This window comes from Clytia hemisphaerica, unplaced genomic scaffold (genome assembly GCF_902728285.1).
Source record: "Clytia hemisphaerica strain Z4C2 unplaced genomic scaffold, Clytia hemisphaerica genome assembly, whole genome shotgun sequence".
Taxonomy (NCBI): domain Eukaryota; kingdom Metazoa; phylum Cnidaria; class Hydrozoa; order Leptothecata; family Clytiidae; genus Clytia; species Clytia hemisphaerica.
The window spans coordinates 243,964-266,457 of NW_027104407.1; the positions used below are offsets into that span (position 1 = coordinate 243,964).

Here is a 22,494-nt window from a genome sequence, read left to right on the forward strand (position 1 = left end):
ATGGCATACTTTTGCAGAAAGTGTGCCGTGGTTAGGTAAGAAACCCTAACTAAGTCACGTGACATCACAATAGAATTTCAGCGCTTGACCAATCAGAAGCTTCGCGGGGTTTTTGAAAACAATAGCAACAAAATTTTTTCTGATATTCACTTTTTTTTGCCTGTGATGGCTTAAAGCACGACATCTAGCCCTTTGGGTTTTATAAATCTATGCTCCTGTCCCAGACTTATTATTATCTCGAAATCATGTGGAATGTAAGATGAAAATAAGCATTTGCTATTGTATTTTCACAACTTTTTGGATTTCTTTCTCCTCCTTATTCGATTTAACTCTTGCAACGCCATTAACAGACACTTTAGAATTTATCAATTTCAACGAATTTAACGATTTCCAAGTAATACTAATAACTTCTCAATAAGTCAATTACGACCTTCCATTTCAACAGATCAAAATAACAACACTATTACACAAAAATGAGGGAAACAACATTCACTTTGCTGTTGGCTTTATGGAATGTAGTGTACAGCTTTAATATCGATTTGGACAATTCGAAAGTATATGAATTCAAACTACAAACGAATGAATCATTATTTGGATATTCTGTAGCTCTGAGGAACACCCAAGGAAAAGAGTAAGCATATGATGTGTTCCAAGATTTCTTACCAAAAAATAGTTTTTAATCATATGGACACCCCCGTCTCACAGCCCCGGTGAAACTTATTCCTCAGTGGGGATAGAAATTCCTCTTGGAATCCCAATAAGGATAGAAATTCTATTGTTCCTCAAAGTTAAAAAATTTAGTGGGGATGGTTTTGGAGTGCAATTTTTTAAACATTGAATTTCGAGTGGGGATGAAATCAAAGTCAATTTCCCAGTGGGGCTGAAATTCCAGGGTATTTTTCCACCGGGGACAAAACATTTTCCGAATTTTCCAGTGGGGCTGGGGTATGTGACACAGGGGTGTATATGGCTTTATTTGCTACAAACACTTTAGACCTGGACTTATCAATTAAAAGGGGTTAAATCTTTCGATATATCCAAAATGTATTTTGTGTCGATTTCCAAGTATAAAATGATATTAAACCTATTTGTAATTTTCTCTTTTTAATTTCCTGTTCTAGATTAATGGTAGGTGCCCCCTTGGAAACACAAAACGCACAAAGATCAGGATCAGTTTATTCGTGTGGTTTAAACACAAAACAATGCCAAATGCTTAAAGATTATAAAGATTCTACTCGTAAGCATATTTACAACGTTTAGTGGTTTTCCAATTAATGTCAAAATGGTACTTACGCCTATTTTTTTAGTATTGATAGGGAAATTTCCAAATTTGACTCTTCGAGTCTTTAACTCGTTTGAAATTCAACTCTTTTTCAATAATATGAAACCGTACTGTATACCTTATCGGCCAAAACTTAGTCGGCCTTAATTTTAGTCGGCCTTAATTATTGGTCGGCCCTAGTTTTAGTCACCTCGTCAAAATTTAGTCACTAAGGGCCGACTAATAATTAAGACCGACTGAAAATTTGGGCCATTTCTAAATTTACAAGCAGATGGAAAATAGGAGAAAGCTTAAAATACTGGAAAATAAGGAAAGCTTAATTATAAACTTTTAATTTGGCCCAAATTTTTTGTCGGCCTTAATTTTAATCTGCCCAAATTTTTAGTCGGCCCTAATTTTAGTCACCAAGCCAAAATTTGGTCACTTAGGGCCGACTAAGTTTTGGCCGATAAGGTATTTTGGCATCACTGGGGTCGTAGCAATTTTTTTTTTCTCACTTTCAGCTTCTAATCAAGACCAGCGTAAACACAACATGATGGGCGTCACCCTCGCCGCCTCTGGTGACACTATAATGGCGGGAGCCCCAAGATGGTGGATTAAACGTAGTCCAGCAATTTATTATCGTGGAAGAGTAGCTGTTTTGAAAAGTGATGACACTGTCGATTATGAAACCGTCCCGTGTGAAGACGGTTAGTAGAGAGATCTCCAAACAGGTTATTTAACAGGAAAGAGGGTAAAAAAAGAACACACAGTATGGCAAAATTTAGACACACACTTCATCATCGGTGGAAATTTGCACAGACGCCCTTTAAAAAAACTTTACGCATTAACCACGGGGCCGTTTTTCGAATCTGAGGGCCTTGACTGGCCTCTAAAAAATTAGCCTTGCTCTAAAATTCAAAAGAACTAGACCATCAATTAATGTGGCGTTCGTTTTTTCATTCATTGTACTGTCCTGAATCAATTTGTCTGAGGTCAAATCGGTCAATTTATTTTATTGCTGTCTTTTTACTTTTTGATCATTTTATTGCATAATGAGGAAATCCACAAACAACAGAAATCAAAATCACAAATACTTGTCAAAAACTAACTAAAAGGTCTCTTCATCGTTTAGGATTACATACAAGACAAGACCACCTCTATGAATTACATAGTTCAATGAGACCACGCGTGTACTCTAACTCTGCAGACACCCTTCATGACTTTTTCTAAATGCCTCAAAAGTCTTCTAGTTCGGGTCTATCTAAAACTATTGATGGGTTAGCTTGTCTATAGAACATATCGCCATTTTTAAATTTTGTTATAAAAGTTATAACTGCATCAGACTCATGGTTTATGTAGTTTCTAGGTTTTATTACAGTTCTTTTAATCATTTCTTTTCTAGAGGCCTTCATCCTAAATTTGCTATAAATGCACTGTAACACTCGATGAATCAAGGATCTTTTAATATTTTGTTTTCTAGAGGGGTATAGTAATTATGCATTCGGATATTGTGAAGCCGGGATGAGTTCAAGCAGTATGACGTATAATAACTTGCCTTTATTCGTTGTTGGCGCACCTGGCTCTGTTAACTTCAAAGGTATATTACATTTTTGATTCCTTAGTTTACTCTGATAGTGCTTGCTTACTTATTGTAATGGGCTGTTTCATTAAAAAGCCATACAAGGGGGTGGACGAACCTTTTCAAGTCAAAATAATATTATTGAAAATGTGTGGATTACCCCCTGGAAAATCAAAAAGTCTCTCTGAGGAAATTTCTCTAGTTAATATTTTTTGTACCTCCTTTAATTAAATTCATATAAGCTTAGATACCAAAATTTTTATTTTCGTTTCAGGTGCATTGTTCACAGTATACAGGAGGGGTAGTATTCGAGTTTCTCGTACTAAAGAAGATCGCTTGGAAGCCAACTCATATATGGGTAAGTTATGTTTGAGAGTATAATTGTCTCATAAATGCTTCACATGTTTTTTTCATAAGCAAGTGTCTGCCCCTTGGTCAGGCTCGTGTATGCGTATGCTTTCAAAGCATATAGGCAGAGTCTATGCTTATTATATATGTTTACGAATTACGATGCTTATAATTCACCCCGAGCCAATGTTTTGTAAAATCTTTGTAAACATTTCATCGAAAAAGCGTTCAGATTTGGGGAGCAGTGGAAATTGTTGAAGGTTTTTTTTTATTTGACCACTTCTAAATCTTTTTGAACAGAAAAAAATTGACTTGAAAAATATTTCAGGATAGCATATGCTATTTGATATTTAATATATTATATTATATGCTTACGTTATGCTTAGGAAATATGCAAATCTGAGCCTTCATATGTTTATAAGCGTTATGCTTATAAAAATCATGTATTGGTACAGTTATCCAGTGGTTTGGAAGGACTCGACGCTTTCTTTAACAGGGTTCTTATACAGTACCTGATTACTCTGTACCAGAGTGTATCTCGCGTTTATCGCTTCGTAGTACACTCTGTGCGCATTGTCTGTTTGATAAAAAAATTCCCGTACGGAGACCTCTGCGATGAAGTATGATTTATAAATATCAACACTTCTCTCGTCGTCTCCCCTCTCTCATCAACACTCCATCGCAGCAGTCGGTTTGAAAAATCTCAAATGAAAAAAGACAATGACAACAGACCCTCTACGGCAATGAATTTTAAAATTAGCCGTAGATACTGGGTCTGTGTACAGAGCAGTACCTGATCGCCTAAGTTACTTACGAGCTAAACAGAACACGCAAAGAAACAGTGTTTGCCGATAAGGGAATTACTTGTTTGTGTTGCTGTTGGCTTTGCAATCAAGATCACGCGTGATCGATCTATCAGTATTTACCAATCCTCACTTCAACTTGTAGTGAATTTGCCTTACAAAGGTTTTGTTTTTGAATAAGAGTGATATCATTTGCCATCGATGCGTTTGCTTACTCATCAATTTTAATTTACAAACTTTTTGATATTGAATTGACACGGATGTGGAAAGAAAAACAGTTTTTTACTTATATCAGCACAATATAACAATTGGCAGAGACTGTTCTGATATGAAACGGGAACACTTATGTAAAAATAAAACCTTTAATCAATGACCATAGTTAGTAACAGCGAGCTGAACTTTTAGTCAAGTATAAAACCAAATGTAAGCAGTAATAGCATAAAACATCTGTTGTTTGAAACATTTTGCTGTTTTAATAGGATCACATCCACGCCTAAAGTCTTCCAACTTTGTCATTTCTATTTATCATATCTATTTCACAGGCTATGCTGTGACGACTGGAAAGTTTACAGACCCTTCTCAATCAGGATATGTCACAGGTATGGCTATTTTGTACCACGGACCCTCTTTCACCTTAAACTTAGAAAGAGGGCAGTGGCGAAATTCTCACAAAAAATCTTACTTGTTAATTGGGCCATTCCATTTTATATCCGTACAGGGGGGGGGGTGGTGGACGAACATTTCCAGGGGGTAATCTCTTTTTGCCTTGAAATGGTTTGTCCGCCCCCCTGTATGGAAATTTAATGAACAGCCAATTGGAAGGGTTTAGAAAAGACAAAACTTCTACGCCGAAAATATTCCCTTAAATTTTCTACAAATTTTTCTTGCGATTTATCAAATCTTGTAATGGTCATTGATTCCTAGACATTGCTGGTGGAGCACCAAGAGGTTCAGTGATGGCTGGTAAAGTCATCATTTACAATGTGAAAAATTCTTACCGGATAACTGAAGAAATGGTTATTCAAAGTCCTGATGATCAGGTAAGACCTTGATCACTCATTATGGTAAACACTCGATCACCGGGAACCCTAGTTAGCGGCCGTGACATTTTTCATCGAATTTGAAAAAAGCAGACAAGTTATAAAGTAAATTGTGATGATAATTCTATGATTCAATCATATCTGCGAATGGAATATATTTTGATTAAACTGAGAATTCTAATCTAATTTAATCATTCTAAGCCCGAGAAAGATGATGAGTTTTGAGGATTTTGATTAAAATTTGTCCGTGTACTTTTGGACACACTATACTTTAAGTTGAGCTTCCTTTTAACTAGACGTTTTTTTATAAGAACAGACTATATAAGAACATAAGGCTTCGCTGGCCAAAATGTGAAGAACAAGTTAAGAACATTTTAAGGCCTTGTGAACTCAAAAATACCCTATTTCTTAGGAAAATAATCAAAAATATTCAAAAAATGGTCAAAATAAGAACATGTTAAGAATATTTTTAGGCTTAAAACTCAAAAAGTCAAGAACATCCGAAGGCTCTTATTTAAAAAAACGTATATTATTTCTTTAGGTGGGCACATACTTTGGAGCGGCAGTTTATGCGGTGGATTTGGACAACGATGGAAAGGATGATTTGGTTGTTGGAGCTCCACAATTCGCAAAAATTATGGACGAAGGACGTGTTTATGTTTATTTGAACCGGAAGGGACCTCGCTTTGTAAGCATAATTTAAATCAAAGTCTGTCTCAATATAATCTACAACGGAGACAAAAAACTTTTGATAATATTCGAATTAAATAGCGGTCTTGTGCTCGTTAAAAAGATATTCCGGAGTGGAACATTATCAAAAAAGAAAAAAAACTTAACAAAGATCTGAAAATTGGAGATTAGATTATTCCAACTACAGCAAACAGAGATAAGTATTCAACTTATGCAGAATGTCGAATAAATAGAAAGAGGCGTTGAACCAGAGTATAAATGTAAAAATTCCTGAAGAAATCCTACACCAAATAATTTTTTTTATCAGACTGGATTCGATCAAACTTCAGTTTTGGAAGGAGATAACCAACAAGGAGCACGTTTTGGAAGTTCAATAGCAAACATTGGTGATATTAATAAAGACGGCTTCCAAGGTAACCCTCATTACAAATTGTTCGTTCTTCGTCATCTAAATTTATTGCTTTTTGAATATTATTTTTTTTTCAAAAAATGTAGAACCCTGACAACCAAATATGGATCTGTGAGTCAATTTTATAATCTGAACAACTCCAAAGCTCTACTCGTTGAAAGATTATTTCAAATCACTAAAGGTTTCTTTTTTAAATTTTTTGGTAAGAAAAACGTTTTCTTTTCTCTGAACCGAGTGCTTCCCATCTATGCACCTTTTTCGATCAAAATGTTTAAATAATAAAAATGCTTTTATCAGAACATATATCCACTTTTTTACTTGTTTTCCGTTTAGACATCGCCATCGGAGCACCATACGGCGGGGTAGACGGTAAAGGCATGGTTTACATTTACAACGGTGGACAAAATGGATTACGTGTAAACCAGCCCCAAAGAATTGCAGCCAGTGATGTTTCAAACACACCACCTCAAGGATTTGGTATCTCTCTGGCTGGTGGAGTTGATATTGATAACAACAAATACCCTGGTAAGAGAACGATTTTTCAACGATTTTTCAATGCAAATTTGCTTTCCCTTGTCGAGGAAAGAATTTTATGGCTGGAATTCAAATATGCTTATTTCGAGGGTAACTTTGTTCAAGTTTAGATTTTTCAAATTTTCTCATCCTTTAGTATTCTACGACCTCGTCGCGAATTCGCAAAATGAATATCTTCCTAACCTCCTTTTAGATTTACAAGTAACAATCTTATCCTTTGAAATATGAACCAATTCCTTTACTCAAAATTTTAAACAGTTTATTTGATCTTCTTAATGTACATGGTTCGTTTCGTTTCAGATCTTGCCGTTGGTGCCTTCAGGGACGCCAAAGCCTATGTATTGAGGTGAATATTGAATGACTGTAATATTTACATTCGATTCTTCAGAGAAAGCCTTTACCTAGGTTTTCAGAAATGCTGGTGTTTTATTTCCTGTATTGATGCCAAATCTAATAACTCCTGTATTGGTCTGTCGGTTTAGTTAGATTAGTTCCCTTGAGAGTGGTGTCCACAAGGTACTTGAAACAAGTGTATACTTAAAGAGAATGGACTATAATTCCATACTAGTACAACTTCTTTTTCTTATGTCTACAGTACACCACTGTGTTACAGACCCGCTAGAAACCCCACCCACTGGAAAATCTGGCCAAAATTTCGTTCCCAGTTGAAAAATATCCTAAAATTTCAACCCCACTGAGAAATTGACTTTGATTCATACCCATTCGAAATTCAATGTAAAAGAAATTGCATTCCAAAACCACTATTGGCTTTTTTAAGCTTGGAACAATATAATTGGTCAGCCTAAGCTGAGCATTCAAATCCGTAAAATTCGGTTCTTCCATCACCATCATCATAAGACGGCAAAAAAAAAATCCGATTTTCCGATCTCACTTTGATTTCTAAACTTTCTTCCGATCGGGTTAACTTTCTGGGTACTTTTAGAGTGCGTTGTTTGTGGAGTTGATGTTGTGGAGAAGATGGCGGCTCAAGCGATAAGTAAGATGTGATAAGTCAGTGTTGTACCAAAGTATTTCCAGTGTAAATCTGTTGCAAGCTTCAACTTCTGTCATTTATTTTTTTAACTCGGCAAATCAAACACATGATTTTCATCAAGGGGATTCTTTTTCTACATCTTTTGAAGGTTTAAAGCCGTTTACTCAAGTTTTTGTTTATGTTGAATTTTCTGATACTTTTTATTGCTGCTTTTGAAAAACATATTTTTCTTGTTTGCCTCTAGGCGGATTGATGGTGTTATAATGTTATTGGAATTTGATAAAGTTTACAAAAGTACAGCTACTGTCTAAATTTGATAAAGACTGGATGCAATCGTGCTTTTTTGGACTTGGACGTGTTTGATACGTTGTTTGATAAGGCGAATCGCAAAAAATTGTTTGGTTCCCGTCATTTCTACTTTAAAAAGTGGGAGTCGTTCAGTCGGTCGAAATTATTTTTCTGTTAAAAAGCAGCTACATCTTGTTGAAAGGGGATCCGTGTGGACTGATCCGAGTTTTAAATTTGAGAAACCGTGGATAAACTGGTTTTCGGTTTACTCTCCATTAGCATGCGGCTCTCTACTTCGATTTGAAAACTTGTAAACACAGAGCGTGCAGAGGTCGACAGTGGAAATCCAGCAAAGCAGCGGAAAAGCTTTCCGACTCTCCAACTCTACCTGTTGACCGTAAATCAGGGTCGGTCAGATGACGGGAACCAAATGATGACATCACATCTCCTATTATTGGACTTGCAAAATTATGACAAATGGTCTTTGGAATATGATCATTTATATTAATATTAATATATACAGTTCTTGTTGAAATTGATCAAACTATTTTTCACGCAGTTCCGGACGCAGATTGTGATTGTGTTTTTCTAACCTTTTCTAACCTTGGCGCACGTTTTGACTGAATGATGGAATGGAATGAATGGCGATAACAGTTTATACATATCTCTTATCAGACTAGCAGAAAGCGGGCTGCAGAAATTTATGAAAAATGGTTTCTAGAATTTAATGAATTATACCGTCAAGTTACACTCTTGTCACAACTTGCACAGCCATAACAAACAGATCAATCTGGTCTCCATTTAACATTGTTTTAAAGTTTGAAAAACTCCCAGTTGAAATTAATTGCTACACCGCTGCCCTGTTGAATTTATTTACTCTCGGGTACCTAATAGCCGTCCCCCCCCCGCTAATAAATTCTTATTCCAACCCCCCCGCTTATTAATTTTTGGGAAAATGTTTTTGAAAGTTCCCTTTTTTGTCTTAATTCTGCTGTATTAGCCTCCTTTTCAAACATTTTCCACCCAGGACATTTTTATTCCAACCCCCCCCCCCGCTTATTAAATTTTGAGATTTTTTCCAACCCCCCTGCTTATTCCAACCCCCCCCCGGCTATTAGGTACCCGAGAGTATTATGGTTGTGTGTTTATTCCGCCAAGGCGGTAAATCGATCGCCCAAATTCATAGACCAATCAAAAGCGAGTTTAAAGCAAAACGGGGGAAAAATGAGCTTCCCCGCATAGTTATGAATTTTAAGTTTTGCTTTCGATTATCATTTGCGACCAGCAAAGTCTTCAAGATGGTTGTGTGCATGTTGTGTAACTTGACGGTACTAAACTACAAAATTTATATACGCAGACTGGATGCAAATTGTGTTTTTCAAGATTTTGTGATTTTGCTTCAAGTGCAAAGTAGGACAATGATCAGTCACATTTTTGGACCTACCTGGAGGTCCTATAAATTAACCTGTGTTCGTTCGTCCGTTCGTCTGTTACCAACTTTTCTCGGGATTGAATCACAGGAATTGTTCACGTGTTCATTTTTCATTCGGGTAGGTCCATAAATGTATCACTTGTTTTTAATGGAATTGCAGAAAGTTACGACAAATGGCTTTTTGACTTTGAATAATTAAAAAACTAAACAATTTATTCAACAGTTCTGGACGCAAATTATGTTTTTCTGACCTTGCCAAATTTTGGCTTTGACTGAATAGCAGTCAGTTTTTACCTTTACCTTTTTTTGGCCTTGCAGACAACTGACAAATGGTTTCTTTAATTTGGCCAAGTCTACCAGAATACAGTTCCTGTTGAAATGTTATAAATATGAACTACGTTTTGCAAAGTTTTTTATGCAAATTGTGTTTTTCTGAAGTTTGCGCTTTGTGACTTAAAGTTTGTAGCTTGTTAGTTTAAAGTGTTATTGGAGTTTTATCAAGTAAAACAAAAAGTACAGTTTCTATGTATATTTGATGGATATCTTTATTTTGGTTCTGACGTTTTGGCAATTTTCTTATTTATTTCTAGTATAATACTTTGGTCAGATATGGATATTGTCTACATCCAACAGAAAAAATGTATCATAACTGACTGGAATGAAATTAGCAAAAAGTTTAATTACACTATGTTTCTCTTTTATTTTGTAGTAATGAACTATAGCTTAATTGTTTGATGTCATAGAAAGCAGTGCTACAATGCTAAAGAGAAGTATACTTTGAGCTTCTCGTGTGGGGGGGGGGGGCTAGAGGAGCTCTCAGGCTTGTTTTAAATAATTTTAAATCAAGTTATCAAATGTTTCACATTTTGTACATTATTCAACACTTTTAGTCTTTTTCAGTACATCTCTTACATCTGTTAACCCACTTATTAAAGCTATCTAGCTAAGCTCTATTGGCTGACCTTCCAGCCTGGGCTGGTTTATTTTTATTCTCATTAGAAATTTCAGTGGCAAAAAGTCCGACCAGGGCTGTGAGGCGGGGGTGTTACTATAGTAAAGTTTATTTCTAATTTTGCAGAACAAAGCCAGTCATCAAACTAACCACCAAACTTTCAACCAGTGCTGATGCTGTACCGAGTAGGAAATCTGACAAATTTTCATGTGGAGGTCTTCAACAACTAGACTCTTATAATTGGTATGTTTTTGTTTATTCTCGTTCAAATACCCATCTTACCCCTCCCCTCCTTATGTTAAGAAGGAGCTTTTCCGAATTCCAAAGGAAAAAATGTGTGTTCCATGTTTAGTCAGAATTGGAAATAAAAAAATTTACTTTTGATGGCCGTTATTTTTATATGTATAGCGAGGCCGTTCAGTTTATTACTTGAATCTTGAATCTTGAAATGATTGCCCTTAGTTAAAGGTTTCGTTTTTACATATAGGTGTCCCCGTTTCATATCAGACACATATTTCATATCAGGCGGTGTCTGCCTATTGTTATAAAGTGCTGAATAAACAAAAAAATGTTTTTATTTTCCTTTTTCTGACCAATCTTGCTCCACATCCATGTCAATTCAATGTGAAAAAGCTTGTAAATTAAAACTGATGAATAAGCTATCACTCTTATTTGAAAACAAAACCTTTAATTGTTGTCACAAATCATTTTAGTTTGGATCTTGAAGTTCAATTATCATATACTGGTGAAGGGGTTGCTGATTCAATTAGTAAGTGCCTTTTAACCATGATTCAACTAGTGTAAGTGCCTTTTAACCATGATTCAATTAGTGTAAGTGCTCTTTTAACTCTCAACACTAATATTTTCCAAATATTCTAATCGTAAGGTCAGCGTAAGGGTGATTATGTTTTTAGTGTGAGAGATCTCAAGTCCTGAAATAGAAAGTTTTCGAAGGGCGGTGGTCCTGATTATCCATAATTCCTTTCTCACCGCTAAATGATCTCTAGAACTTGAGCACAATTATCTTCAATCTAAAGCATGTTTATATTATTGGATCTAATGCACTTCGAGTGAAAATGTTTATTAAGGATGCGTTTTGATTGACCAGTTGGAGGAAAACCCTGTAGAAATCATTTACCGAGTTGGGATGAAGTGAAAGTACTCAGACCATGTTCAGACGTTACCATTTCGTATCGTTCTGAAACGAAACGGTTCCGAAACTGTGTGAACGTCAAAAAAGAAGACGTTACAAAGCAAAACAGATTGAAACGATTTCGCTCACACTATTTTCATCGGAACGGAACTGCTCCGAAACGTTCTGAAACCAATATGAGCACTCTCCATCCGTAACGGAAACCATACCGTAACGATAAGAAATCGTAACGTCTGAACATGGTCTCACTATCAATGAAGGAGAAACCCTTTTTTTAATAAGTGGGGATTTCCGATAGGCGTTCTCATTATTTTACCGGATTTCCAGTTTGGAGGGGGAGTTTTAACGGGTATGATGAAAAGTCTAGCTACTCCATCGACTCTAGTAAAGGAGAATCTACTGTGATTGTTATTTAGCTGTTGAAGCAACCATTGATTTCGATAAAAATGGTCTTCCAAAACGAGCCAAGACACCAACCGGTTTGAAATCACTTGTGGTGCAAAATATCACATTGACTAAGGACATAGCAAAAACAGAAACAATCAAAGTGGCTGTTCTCATCTCTGTAAGTAATTGATTATTTCGAAATTAAGTACTGTGGATTCTCTTAACTTGAATGTCTCCTAAACTCGGACAAGTTTCCTCGTCTCTTCAGTTAACAAACCTTGTAAACCTTACTCAATAACTCGAAATTTCCTTAACTCGAACAAATTTTAGTTTCCGTGTGGGTTCCGGTTATTGAGACTCCGCTGTAACTCATGTTGTCCTTTTACCACTTGAAAACAGCATCTAATAACATGAAAACACCAGAATATGATTAGTTGATTTGTTCAAGGATTTGACAGATTTGAAAAAAAGCCATCCCCGCAGAATAACCATTAGTCCTTTTCTTTTTAAGAACGCGATGCTAATTTTTACTCCAAAGCTATGAACAAATTGAAAAATCTGAGCATCAAATTTAAGAAATGCAGAACAAAATGCTGATTTTAAAAACATCAACCTTAAAATAACAAATCTAAATATAATAATAAAAAGTCGAGGTTTAGCTAAAATCTACAAGGGTTCTGTAAAATTGTATGGGTTTTAAGTTGTCACATTGAAATTTTGCTTGCTCATACTGACTGAAAAATAATTTCATATTTTCTCCATAAAGGTCGACACAGATGTTGTCAGCCCCATCGAGTTCACAGCAAAATACAAAGTACACATTGATCAATCTAAATGTACAAACACACCATGTGCAATCCTTGATGCTTTTGGTGAATCGAACGCTGACACGCATGAGGTTCGTAATTTAAGTTTATCTCGAACCCAGATGTAGAAATTTTCAACCGACAGGCTAAAGCTCTGAAGGTCGGAAAATTTTTCAACATCTAGAAGTTTTAAATTACGGAATTTTACAAGGCCGCGTCACGGATTTTGCACCGGGAGGCCTGGTAACCCAGCCCCCGTTTTCGGGGATTGGCGGGTCTAACTGAAATGTTTTCATCTTTACGGCCAAGGATATTTGAACGCGACTGGGGATGTGGCACATCAAAGACCGACTATCATTCCTCCATGATTCCTCTCCGATGGGAAATTGGCCCCGCTCCTTTAGAGTTTAAGCGTTGGCGGCCGCCAATCCGCCATCGGAATATCAGATAAAGTTTAAGTCTATTATCCCCAACCTGTACCAAACTCTTTTTAAAAACATGGTTAGCATTCCTTGATTTTTTCTTTAATAAAACTCCTTCAATAAGGCAAAATAGGTTAAAATGAACTGCGCGCTTTTAGTTAAGATTGCCTTTTTTTCATTGGCAGTTAATCCGCCACGAGCCAAAAAATTTACGCCACAAATGTTCGGCGTAAAAAATGGCCGGTAAGGTAACCTTCGTCAAAAGGATTCGCCTTGTTATTTATATTTTGACATTTAGATCACATATCTCCGTGAATGCAAATCAGAATCAACTTGTCTTCCACAACTTGAAATGACAACCTCATTGGATTTACCAAGGTATATTCTTATGTCTTTTATATCAAAAGTGGTTTAAGGCCGAGGTAAACGATTCCAACATTTCATCCAACATCATCCAACATGCCATTTTCTCGCTGTTGGATGGAATGTCGGAATCGTTTACACGAATGCAAAAATCCGGGTGGAAGAAAAAAATATGCTGGAAGAAGGAAAAAACTGTTGGATGAAAGTTTGATCGCCATCAAACATTTTGTCCAACATCTGTCCCTTTTTTTCTCTCAATTCTTGTGTTGGATCATGTTGGATTCGTTTACTCATCTTCTATCAAACATTTAAACAATAATGACGTCATTGGAAATTAATTCGAATGTTTTTAATAAAAACTTCGAAAATTTTCATAACAAATGGAGAAAAATGGTAGAGAAGCTTCGAAATCGCTTTTAAAAGTTTTGTGGTGGATTTAATTTCGCGAATCAGGAATCTCACGCGTGTTCGCGAGTTTTAATTTCGCGAAAATGGCAAAAATTCGCGAAATCGCGAAATTTAATCTCGCGAAAATTAATCCGATTAAAGTATGACCTCCAGAACTTTTTCTTGAGGTAAAATCAAGTCGTTGATTTGACTCAAAACAATCTCGAAATCTTCCACGCTCATACGAAACATTTGTTTGAAAGACATCCTATCCTCGATCATCAATTCTTTCACCAAAGTTTCAAACATGCCATATTGCCCTCTCCTTTTGATCCACTCCCTTGTTTTTCCTCTTCGTGGTTTCTCATCGTCAGAGTCTACAAGCTCTGACAAAAGGATGGGAAGCATCGGAGGACGCCATATTTGATTTGAAAGAATGAATTAAAAAGAACAAATGAATGAACACCCATGTTGGATGAAAACGATGTTGGACACTGTGGGTAAACGATTTTTAGGAGATCCAACATCATTCCAAAATTCATCCAACATTTGTCCAACATTCAATTTTCAATGTTGGATGAAATGTTGGAATCGTTTACCTCGGCCAGAAATCAGACCGACCTTATTTTACAAAAAAAAGACACTTTTTGTGGATTACTTTTTTGCTCAGGATTTCATGTTCTTTCCGATGGTATCAATCATTTTCGTTTAATTCGGCTTTGAAAAATCGTAAATTTTATTCATTTTGGAGGTTAAGAGTTTTGCCTACGACGTCATTTTTTCGGCCATAAAAACTTTTACCAGGCCTAATTCGCAGGCCCCTTCTCAAAAAAATTCAAAATCCTATCTACTTTCGAACCAATCACATGCGGTTGAGTCCCACGAAAGATTCAAAAGATTCTAAGGGTTGGCCCCTAATTTAACTAAATTCACAATCCCATCACATGGGACATCACATGGGCTCTTATTGTTTGGACTTGGATAAACCTTTTTTTTCAGGAACAAAGATTTGGATCCTAAGCAAGTACGATATGGTGTCGTGTACCAAGTAGACATGCTGGCAGATATTGTGAACCTTGGTGAAGCTGCTTATCAATCCGTCATGAAATTAAATTTCTCTTCAGATCTTCAAGTCATTGGTGTTGAAGTCAATAAGGTTTGTGATTTGTTCAGTTTTTGTGTATTTTGAAGAAAAATCTACGTTTGACATATAATTACAGTTGAGTCTCTTTAACTCGAACCTCTATTACTCAAATAATTCCTTAACTTGAACAGTTTTCATGGTCCCTCCAGCTAATAATGCCTTAAAAACCTTACTCCATAACTCGAGTTTTACCCAACTCGAACGCAATTTTGCGTTCCCCGTGCGTGTTCCAGTTATGCAGACACAGTAGTAGAGTAAATTTCTCGAATAGGATGTTTCCTTAATAACTCGACCGCATTTCCTCGACACTTCTGAAAATCTTCAAGAACGATCTTTTGCTATTCGACTTCCCGATAACTGAAACACGCTTTGGTGAAAAGGGACTTCACCCTCTTTTTTATTCATTCCCAGAAATATACACTTTTTCAAACTAGTTCAAACTCAGACCGGTCAGTTGTTTGTTGGTTGGTTTGTTTGTTTGTTGGTTTGTTTGGGGTTTATTTAAATGTATCAAGTCCCTTGCATGTATCTCTACTTCTTTTCTCTAGGCAAGCATCAACCAAAGGAAAATCGTTTCATTGAACGCAGCCTTGATGCAATTACAATTTCCATTAGCAAACCCTATCTCTCCAAACGAAACTGTCAGTGTACTAGCCAAATTCTCGGTCTCCAAATCGCGTCCTACTCAACGAGAATACACTTTCACTGCAGAGGCTACTGCGTGAGTTACAAATTACTTACTTCAAAAAATATTTTTTTGAATTAAAACATTCTACAGACTGTTTCACATGTAAGCAAACGATATCACTCTTATTTAACAAAACCTTTAAAAGAAAACGTTTTAGCGGCTCTGGATTTATCTTTTCGATTTCAATATCTTTTACTAACTTTCTGCATTTCCTTCAGCTTTGGTGACATGGTCGGCAAGAAGAATAAAGGTGAAGAAAAGATTGACGTCAATATCGAAACGTGTGTCGGTGTTTCCGCGTAAGTTTTCGTGTGTACTGTGTACTGAGTATTTTGCGCTGTCATTTCGGAACGTTTTTTTTAGTGAAAATCTACTTTTACTTAAACATTTTTTGTCTACTGACAGTACTTCATTCATCCATAAAAAAAGAAGTCAAATTGCGGCCTCGTCTACTGATTTGGATTGCTTTTGTCGGCGCTTCCTTATTTTTGAAAACATTACAGTTGACGCTCTCTAATTCGATTTTCAAGGGGAATCTGATTTTCATCGAATAAGGGAGCGTATCGAATAGTAGAGCGTCGTTTATAAGAGTTTCTTGTTGACAGAGACTTTCAATACTATCGAATAATGGAGCATATCGAATAGTAGAATGTCGAATTAGTGAGTGTCAACTGTATTACTGAGTAAGTCGACATCAAAGTAGATTTTGTATAGAATTTTAATTTGGTAAAGCACTATTTTACATTATATGCCTGTCATTAAAAAAAACTCTCTTTCTCACCTTCAACAGGAGTGCGCGTCCACAGAATTTCCAATACCTGTTAAACCTTGCCAAACCACCACCACCTTCTTCGAACACCACTCTGAGGAACGAATCGGTCAAAGTAGACGTCATTGGAAATGCTGTAACCTACTCCTTCATCGTAAGTGATACTGATATGCACCACTATAATGACTTCACTAAATTATGCAACTTTTCTGTTTTTTGTTCCACCCAATACGTCACTTTTTCTATTGTTTAAGTGACGTATTGGGTGGAAAATTTTAAAAGTTCTCAGAAGACTCTCCAGTGGTGCACATTATGAATACATGCTTTTTCCTATAAGCATGATGCTTATAAGCATATATGCAGGCGCTCAGTTTTTAGTGCTTAAGAACAATAGAATGCTAAGCATAATTCAAGCCTAATATAGGGGTAGACACTTACTAAAACGAACATGTAACGCTTTGAAGTCGATTTACAAGATAATCGTTGTTTGACTGTAGTTTTTGATGCTTCATCGAATCTTCTGCAAATAAAGCCGTTTAAAAAAGGGTATTACCTTAATACCAGTCCCGGTAACGAACCCGTGTATGAACGATTGAGATTATTCAAACCGATTATGTTAATAAAAATGTTAAATTTATCCGTTTATGAAAACTCATAGCTACCGCTACTGACGTTTTTATACAAATCCAAAGTGAGATGAAGTGAACTTTAAAATGATACAGTATGTTAGAAATGATGATGAAAAACTGTTTGTTTTCTACAGGTGCAAAATCGAGGAAATTTACCAGTGGAGAATTTGAAAGCGAAAATGAACACGGCTGTACAGATCGAAGGATTGGATTTAATTTATGTTGTGTATGTGGAAGTCGATGGTGCACCCTGTAAAACTGATTTTAACAACTTGAACTACGTTGTAAGGACGCCAAAAGCTTTTATAATTTTTTTTGAATTGCCTGATTCTTTTTTAAAGGTTTTATTTTCACATAAGTGTTCCCGTTTCATATCAGACACATATTTCATGTCGGGACAGTGTCTCCCTAATGTTATATTGTGCTGATATAAGCATAAAATGTCTTTCTTTTCCTCTTTCTGACCAATGTTGCTCCACAATGTCCTGTAAGACACGGAAACGAACTACACTGTCACGTTCAGAATGGTTCGGTAAAATACACTGTAAGGGTACCTTTTGCACTGATTAAAGCTGCAATGTAAATGTCCCATTCCCTATTTTTACGTTGTCATACGTTAACCCCAGGCAGCACAACGGATGTCTGTAAAAGTCAATATTTGTAAACAAATTTTGATATAAAAAAATCTAACAATGGGCTCTTCCAGAAAATTTTTGTACATGAGGGTGGAGGATATATTGGATATTTTGTCCGGGGTGCAGTGAAAAATCTGCAAAATTTGCGTTGTTTTGGGGTAATTTTGAATGACCGGGGGGTCAACTGGTGATGCTTGTCCGGGGGATAAGTTCTGTTGTCCGAGGGATCATAATTCACAATGTCCGAGGGATCATAATTCACAATGTCATATTCAATTTTTTTTGGAAAAGCCTAATGAAGGAAAGTTTTCTTTGAATGTTTTAAACGAACGTGAATTACCGAAAGTTCATTTTTTACTTCCATATTTTAGCGAAGGCGATACTCTGGACTGAAGAACTTGACTGTGAATAATATTTAAGATTTAAAATAATCCATCAGTTATGATTGAAATAAAGTATGCAAAGTCTGAAAATTGATAAAATAAAAATTATGCTACTTTTTGCTTTCAATTTTTATTGATCCATGAAAGCGATATAATTATGTACCATATCAAAACTCATTTTAAACTCAGATTAAATCTTTTTTCAGACGAAATACCAACAAACGGATGGTGACGGTAATCCAACCAATCCAGGGGGTAATACAAATAACAACCGCCGGAGAAGGAGAAATACGGACGATGATCCGGAACAACAAGATGATGATGATGGCAACGCAGCAAAAGAGAAAGAAATTATTGTAAGAAATTTGTTTAAGATCAAATCATGATCAAATCATCAAAGTTGTGCACACTCGTTAAATGGAATAAGTTTAAGGTGTTCGCTTTGACTTTCAACAAAAAAAGAAAGTTTGCGACATAACATGACCTTTTCTCTAGTTTTCTACCCAAAGGAGGGGAGGGCCACTCCTTTCGCTCCTTTCCCTGGTTTTCTCCACTTACGCTTGATCCATCTCTTTAGTTGCCGAGCATCCAGCAGAGAGGTATCAAGTACCATTTTGGAAATCTTAGGTATGACCCGGCTGGTGGTTGAACCCACAACCTTGTGCACCGTTGTCGAGTGCTCTACCTTCATGCTACGGCAGTTTTTTTTGTTTATTCAACGAAAATTTCACCTTTCTTTCATAGACGTGTTTCAGACAAGGAAGTTGTAAGAAATACACATGTGACATTGAGCGAATCGAACCTAATAAGGGGGCTATCATCAAGATGTATGCACGATTTTGGGATTATAATCTTGGTAAACCCGAGGTGCAAGACTTCAAAGGAGTCAAGTCAGAAGTGGAAGTTGAATTTGTTGGTAGTGATAAAGATTATTACATACAACGAAATGACGAGAAATGCCAATTCCTAACTGATGTGAGTGTGTGTGGTACACATATTTTTTATAAGAACAAATTATATAAGAACATAAGAACATTTTAAGGCTTTACAGACTCGAGAACATCGAATTTCATAGGCGAATGGCGAAAATAAGAACATGTTGAGAACATTTTTAGGCTTAAAACTCAAAAAGTTAAGAGCATCTCAAGACTTCAAAAATTTTGGATGTTCTTATATAAAAACGTGTATTCGTGATAATCATGACCTAATGTTGTAAACGGAAGCACCCAAAAAAGACCGGATATTTGTCAACAGTTTTGAATTCAAACAATAAAATTAGTGACAAACGCCCAGCCAGTTTTTGGTGCTTTCGTATAAAACATTACGTCATGCATATCATAGACATGATGATTTGATAAATTATTTTTATAAGGATGCTTTATGAATTTAAGATGTAAGAACAACTTAAGACATCTAAGCCTGAAACAGCGCCAGCTAATTCATGATATGCAGCACTGGAGAGTCTTCTGAGAACGTTTAAAATTTCCACCCAATACGTCACTTACACAATAGAAAAAGCGACGTATTGGGTGGGGAAAAAACAACAGAAAAGTTCCATAATTTCGTGAAGTCATTGTAGTGGTGGATATCATGAATCAAGAAGTCCTCAATAACCTCCTGGGTATTTGTCCAGGTATATGGCAGATCTCAAATTTATAGGTGATGATCAGATGATTCGAGATCTTCACCTTCTAGATTTCTTCAATGGTCCTGACCAAAGTCTTTCCAAAAGTCAAGAAATGACATTTTGAAATCTCTTAAAATTTCTGGGAAAAATTAAAATATAATAGCTGTATTCTTTTAACGTTCAACAAATTTAAAATTTCTAAAAAAAGGTTCTTACAGTTCTTACGTCAGGATTCTATCGTTTTCTTGCTAAAATACTTTTTTACTTATTATTTCTTCCCATTTCTTTCTTTTAGACGACAGTATTTATGAGTCCTGAATTGGAAAATAAGAAAGCACCCCCCGTCCCATGGTGGGTTTTACTCCTTTCAGTAGCCGGTGCTCTTCTCTTATTGGCTATCGCAATTGCTATTCTGTATAAGGTATGTATGTATTTTGTCTTGTGGATGAATCCTTATCTTAGTTGAAAAATACACGCAGAATAAATAAAGGGAACTAGGCGAAGCGAGATACCCTGAAAATTTTACGAGGGAGTGCAGACGTTTATGACATATTCATTATCTTTTGATAAAACAAAGACACTAATTACAGTGTCATAAACAATCCTCAAATGTTTCATTCTTTTACATTCCTCATTTCACAGGTTGGTTTTTTCAAACGAAATCGAAAAATTAAAGAAATTACAGGACCAACTGAAACTGGACACGATGCCACCAACCCTTCCACAGATGATGATTATGATGATGATGAATAATGCTGATGTCGGCACAAAATTAACCAATCATATTACAATGATGTTAGGAGGCAAAAGATTTTTTTTCAAATCTCAACAGCGTTGACGCTTGAAATGTCCGTCGTCATGAATTGTTTATCTAAACTGTTTTCAAATAGCAAGATTTCTTTTAGAGAATTTAATATTTAAGCAAAAAAATGGAAGATCTTGTTGGAACTTTATGTGTGCTAAAGCGATTCAATATTCAGTTTATTGGTTTCGATACGCCTTTGTCTTAGTTTTAGATAATTTTTTCATTCAATTATATTTTTGTACAATAATTATTTTTTATTCTGAATTTTATACAATTGTAAATATATATACTTTTCTGACTGATGGATTTTTTGTCAATGTTACACTCTCTCATTTCGAACTTCTAAATCATTATTTTTGCTCTCAAACGTTAATATTTTTGTACAGAATTTGAATTTATATGCAACTTATTATATACATTTTATATTACAATTTTGATATAAAGGAAGTTTATCAATAATTACAATTTTCTAACTTATCTAAACTAGAAAACTGAAGTCTTTAATTCCATTGTCAGTACATTCACAAGAATAAACAGAAACTTTACAATCCCCACCGTAATATTTGACACGAGAAGGGAAAAATTCCCTCAAATTAAAAAAACCAGAAGTGATTTTTAAGTGCTTTAAAGTACGGTTGGAAAGTAGAGTTTTAACATGAGACTTAAGGCTTAGGAGCTTAGGCTCCAAGGATCTAAAAGTTCAAAAATGTTCCATTAAGGCTGAGAATATAGCCTGGAAGCCACTTAACCTCTCCCTAAATAGAAAAATTCAATAAAGCAAAGTGGAAGCACTGAAAATTGCAATTCTTGTAGTTCTGACAGTTTTTAATATACCCAAAAGTACCAATATATTTCGGTAGGGATTATAAAATTAGAAAGCTACGTGAAATTAGGGAAATATTGAACATAATACACCTTTTCAACCGTAGCCACCAATTGCCGCGCGGGCATTTTTCTGTCCGTTTTACCACCCTAGAACCTACCCAGTCTTTTTTACGCACCTATAGACAATAGAAAAAGGTGTCAAAAAAGGATTGGATCTAGCTTAGGGGGATAATTAAATAATCACACACGCCTGACCGCGCGACCACGGTCGAAATATGTATTTTGATTACATATCTTTACGTAGAAACAAACTAAGGAGTCAGCTTAGTTGACCTGGTTGGAAGAAATTTAAAAGATTAGGTATTCTCCTAAAATAAAATCGTTTTTCTTAATAAGGAATCTGGAAACTTAACTTTCTCAAGACGGCAATTTTAGAAAATAATGCTTAAACCCTTTCTGCGCCCATGTTGATATTGACATTGGAAATTTTTCGACAGGCCCTTGTCAAGTATATTTGACATTGCGAAATGTTTTTTTAGAATCAATTGAGCAGCCGCACAAAAAAACTGGGCAAAAGTTTATAAGTCATGTCCAGTGTATTTGACATTGGGCCTGGCGGCTAACAACTGGTGAGGACAAATATACATGCCATGCCATTGTTTTCTCCGTGGGCACGGAAAGGGTTAAGTGAGTTTGTTACTTTTATTTTTTAATATCTTTGTACAGAATACTCTTTCTCGCGAACATCAATATTTTTTGCATCAATACCTTTGAACTCTTCCCACAACACAATGCGATCATCAACGGGTTCTCTGTACCGATAACAAGCTTCAATTTCTTATTCATTCAATACCCGACCATACAAATCTAATTTGGTCATCTTCCCATAAAATGATTGGCTGATATCATCGACTATTCCGAAGTCATCAACTTGCCCCAGTATAAACAAACCCGTTAGCGGGTTACTACCTACAGCTGCTAAATCCAGAAAATCAACGGAAAATAATGATTTTCTTCCCATAAATTTTCCATTGATGAAGAAGCTAGCATCAGCGGACACATCATAATGGATCAGGTCGGGTCAGCGTTTCGAGACGTTTAGTTTTGGAGTGATACGAAACCGTAACGTCTGAACATA

General features: G+C 35.9%; 1 protein-coding gene across 1 annotated transcript; it reads left to right on the forward strand.

Moving 5' to 3' along the window:
* Window positions 1-438: 438 nt before the first annotated feature.
* On the forward strand, window positions 439-21,022 carry LOC136820119 (integrin alpha-V-like). Its single transcript, XM_067076357.1, has 25 exons — window positions 439-631; window positions 1,122-1,237; window positions 1,786-1,971; window positions 2,745-2,861; window positions 3,118-3,201; window positions 4,537-4,593; window positions 4,919-5,034; window positions 5,576-5,722; window positions 6,032-6,137; window positions 6,467-6,658; window positions 6,968-7,013; window positions 10,460-10,576; window positions 11,047-11,102; window positions 11,903-12,051; window positions 12,640-12,771; window positions 13,400-13,479; window positions 14,851-15,007; window positions 15,544-15,716; window positions 15,902-15,982; window positions 16,474-16,606; window positions 17,216-17,365; window positions 18,306-18,455; window positions 18,844-19,074; window positions 20,022-20,147; window positions 20,369-21,022. The coding sequence occupies exons 1-25, from the start codon at window positions 474-476 to the stop codon at window positions 20,477-20,479; spliced, it is 3,171 nt and encodes a 1,056-aa protein (XP_066932458.1). The 5' UTR covers window positions 439-473; the 3' UTR covers window positions 20,480-21,022.
* The last annotated feature ends 1,472 nt before the right edge of the window (window positions 21,023-22,494 follow it).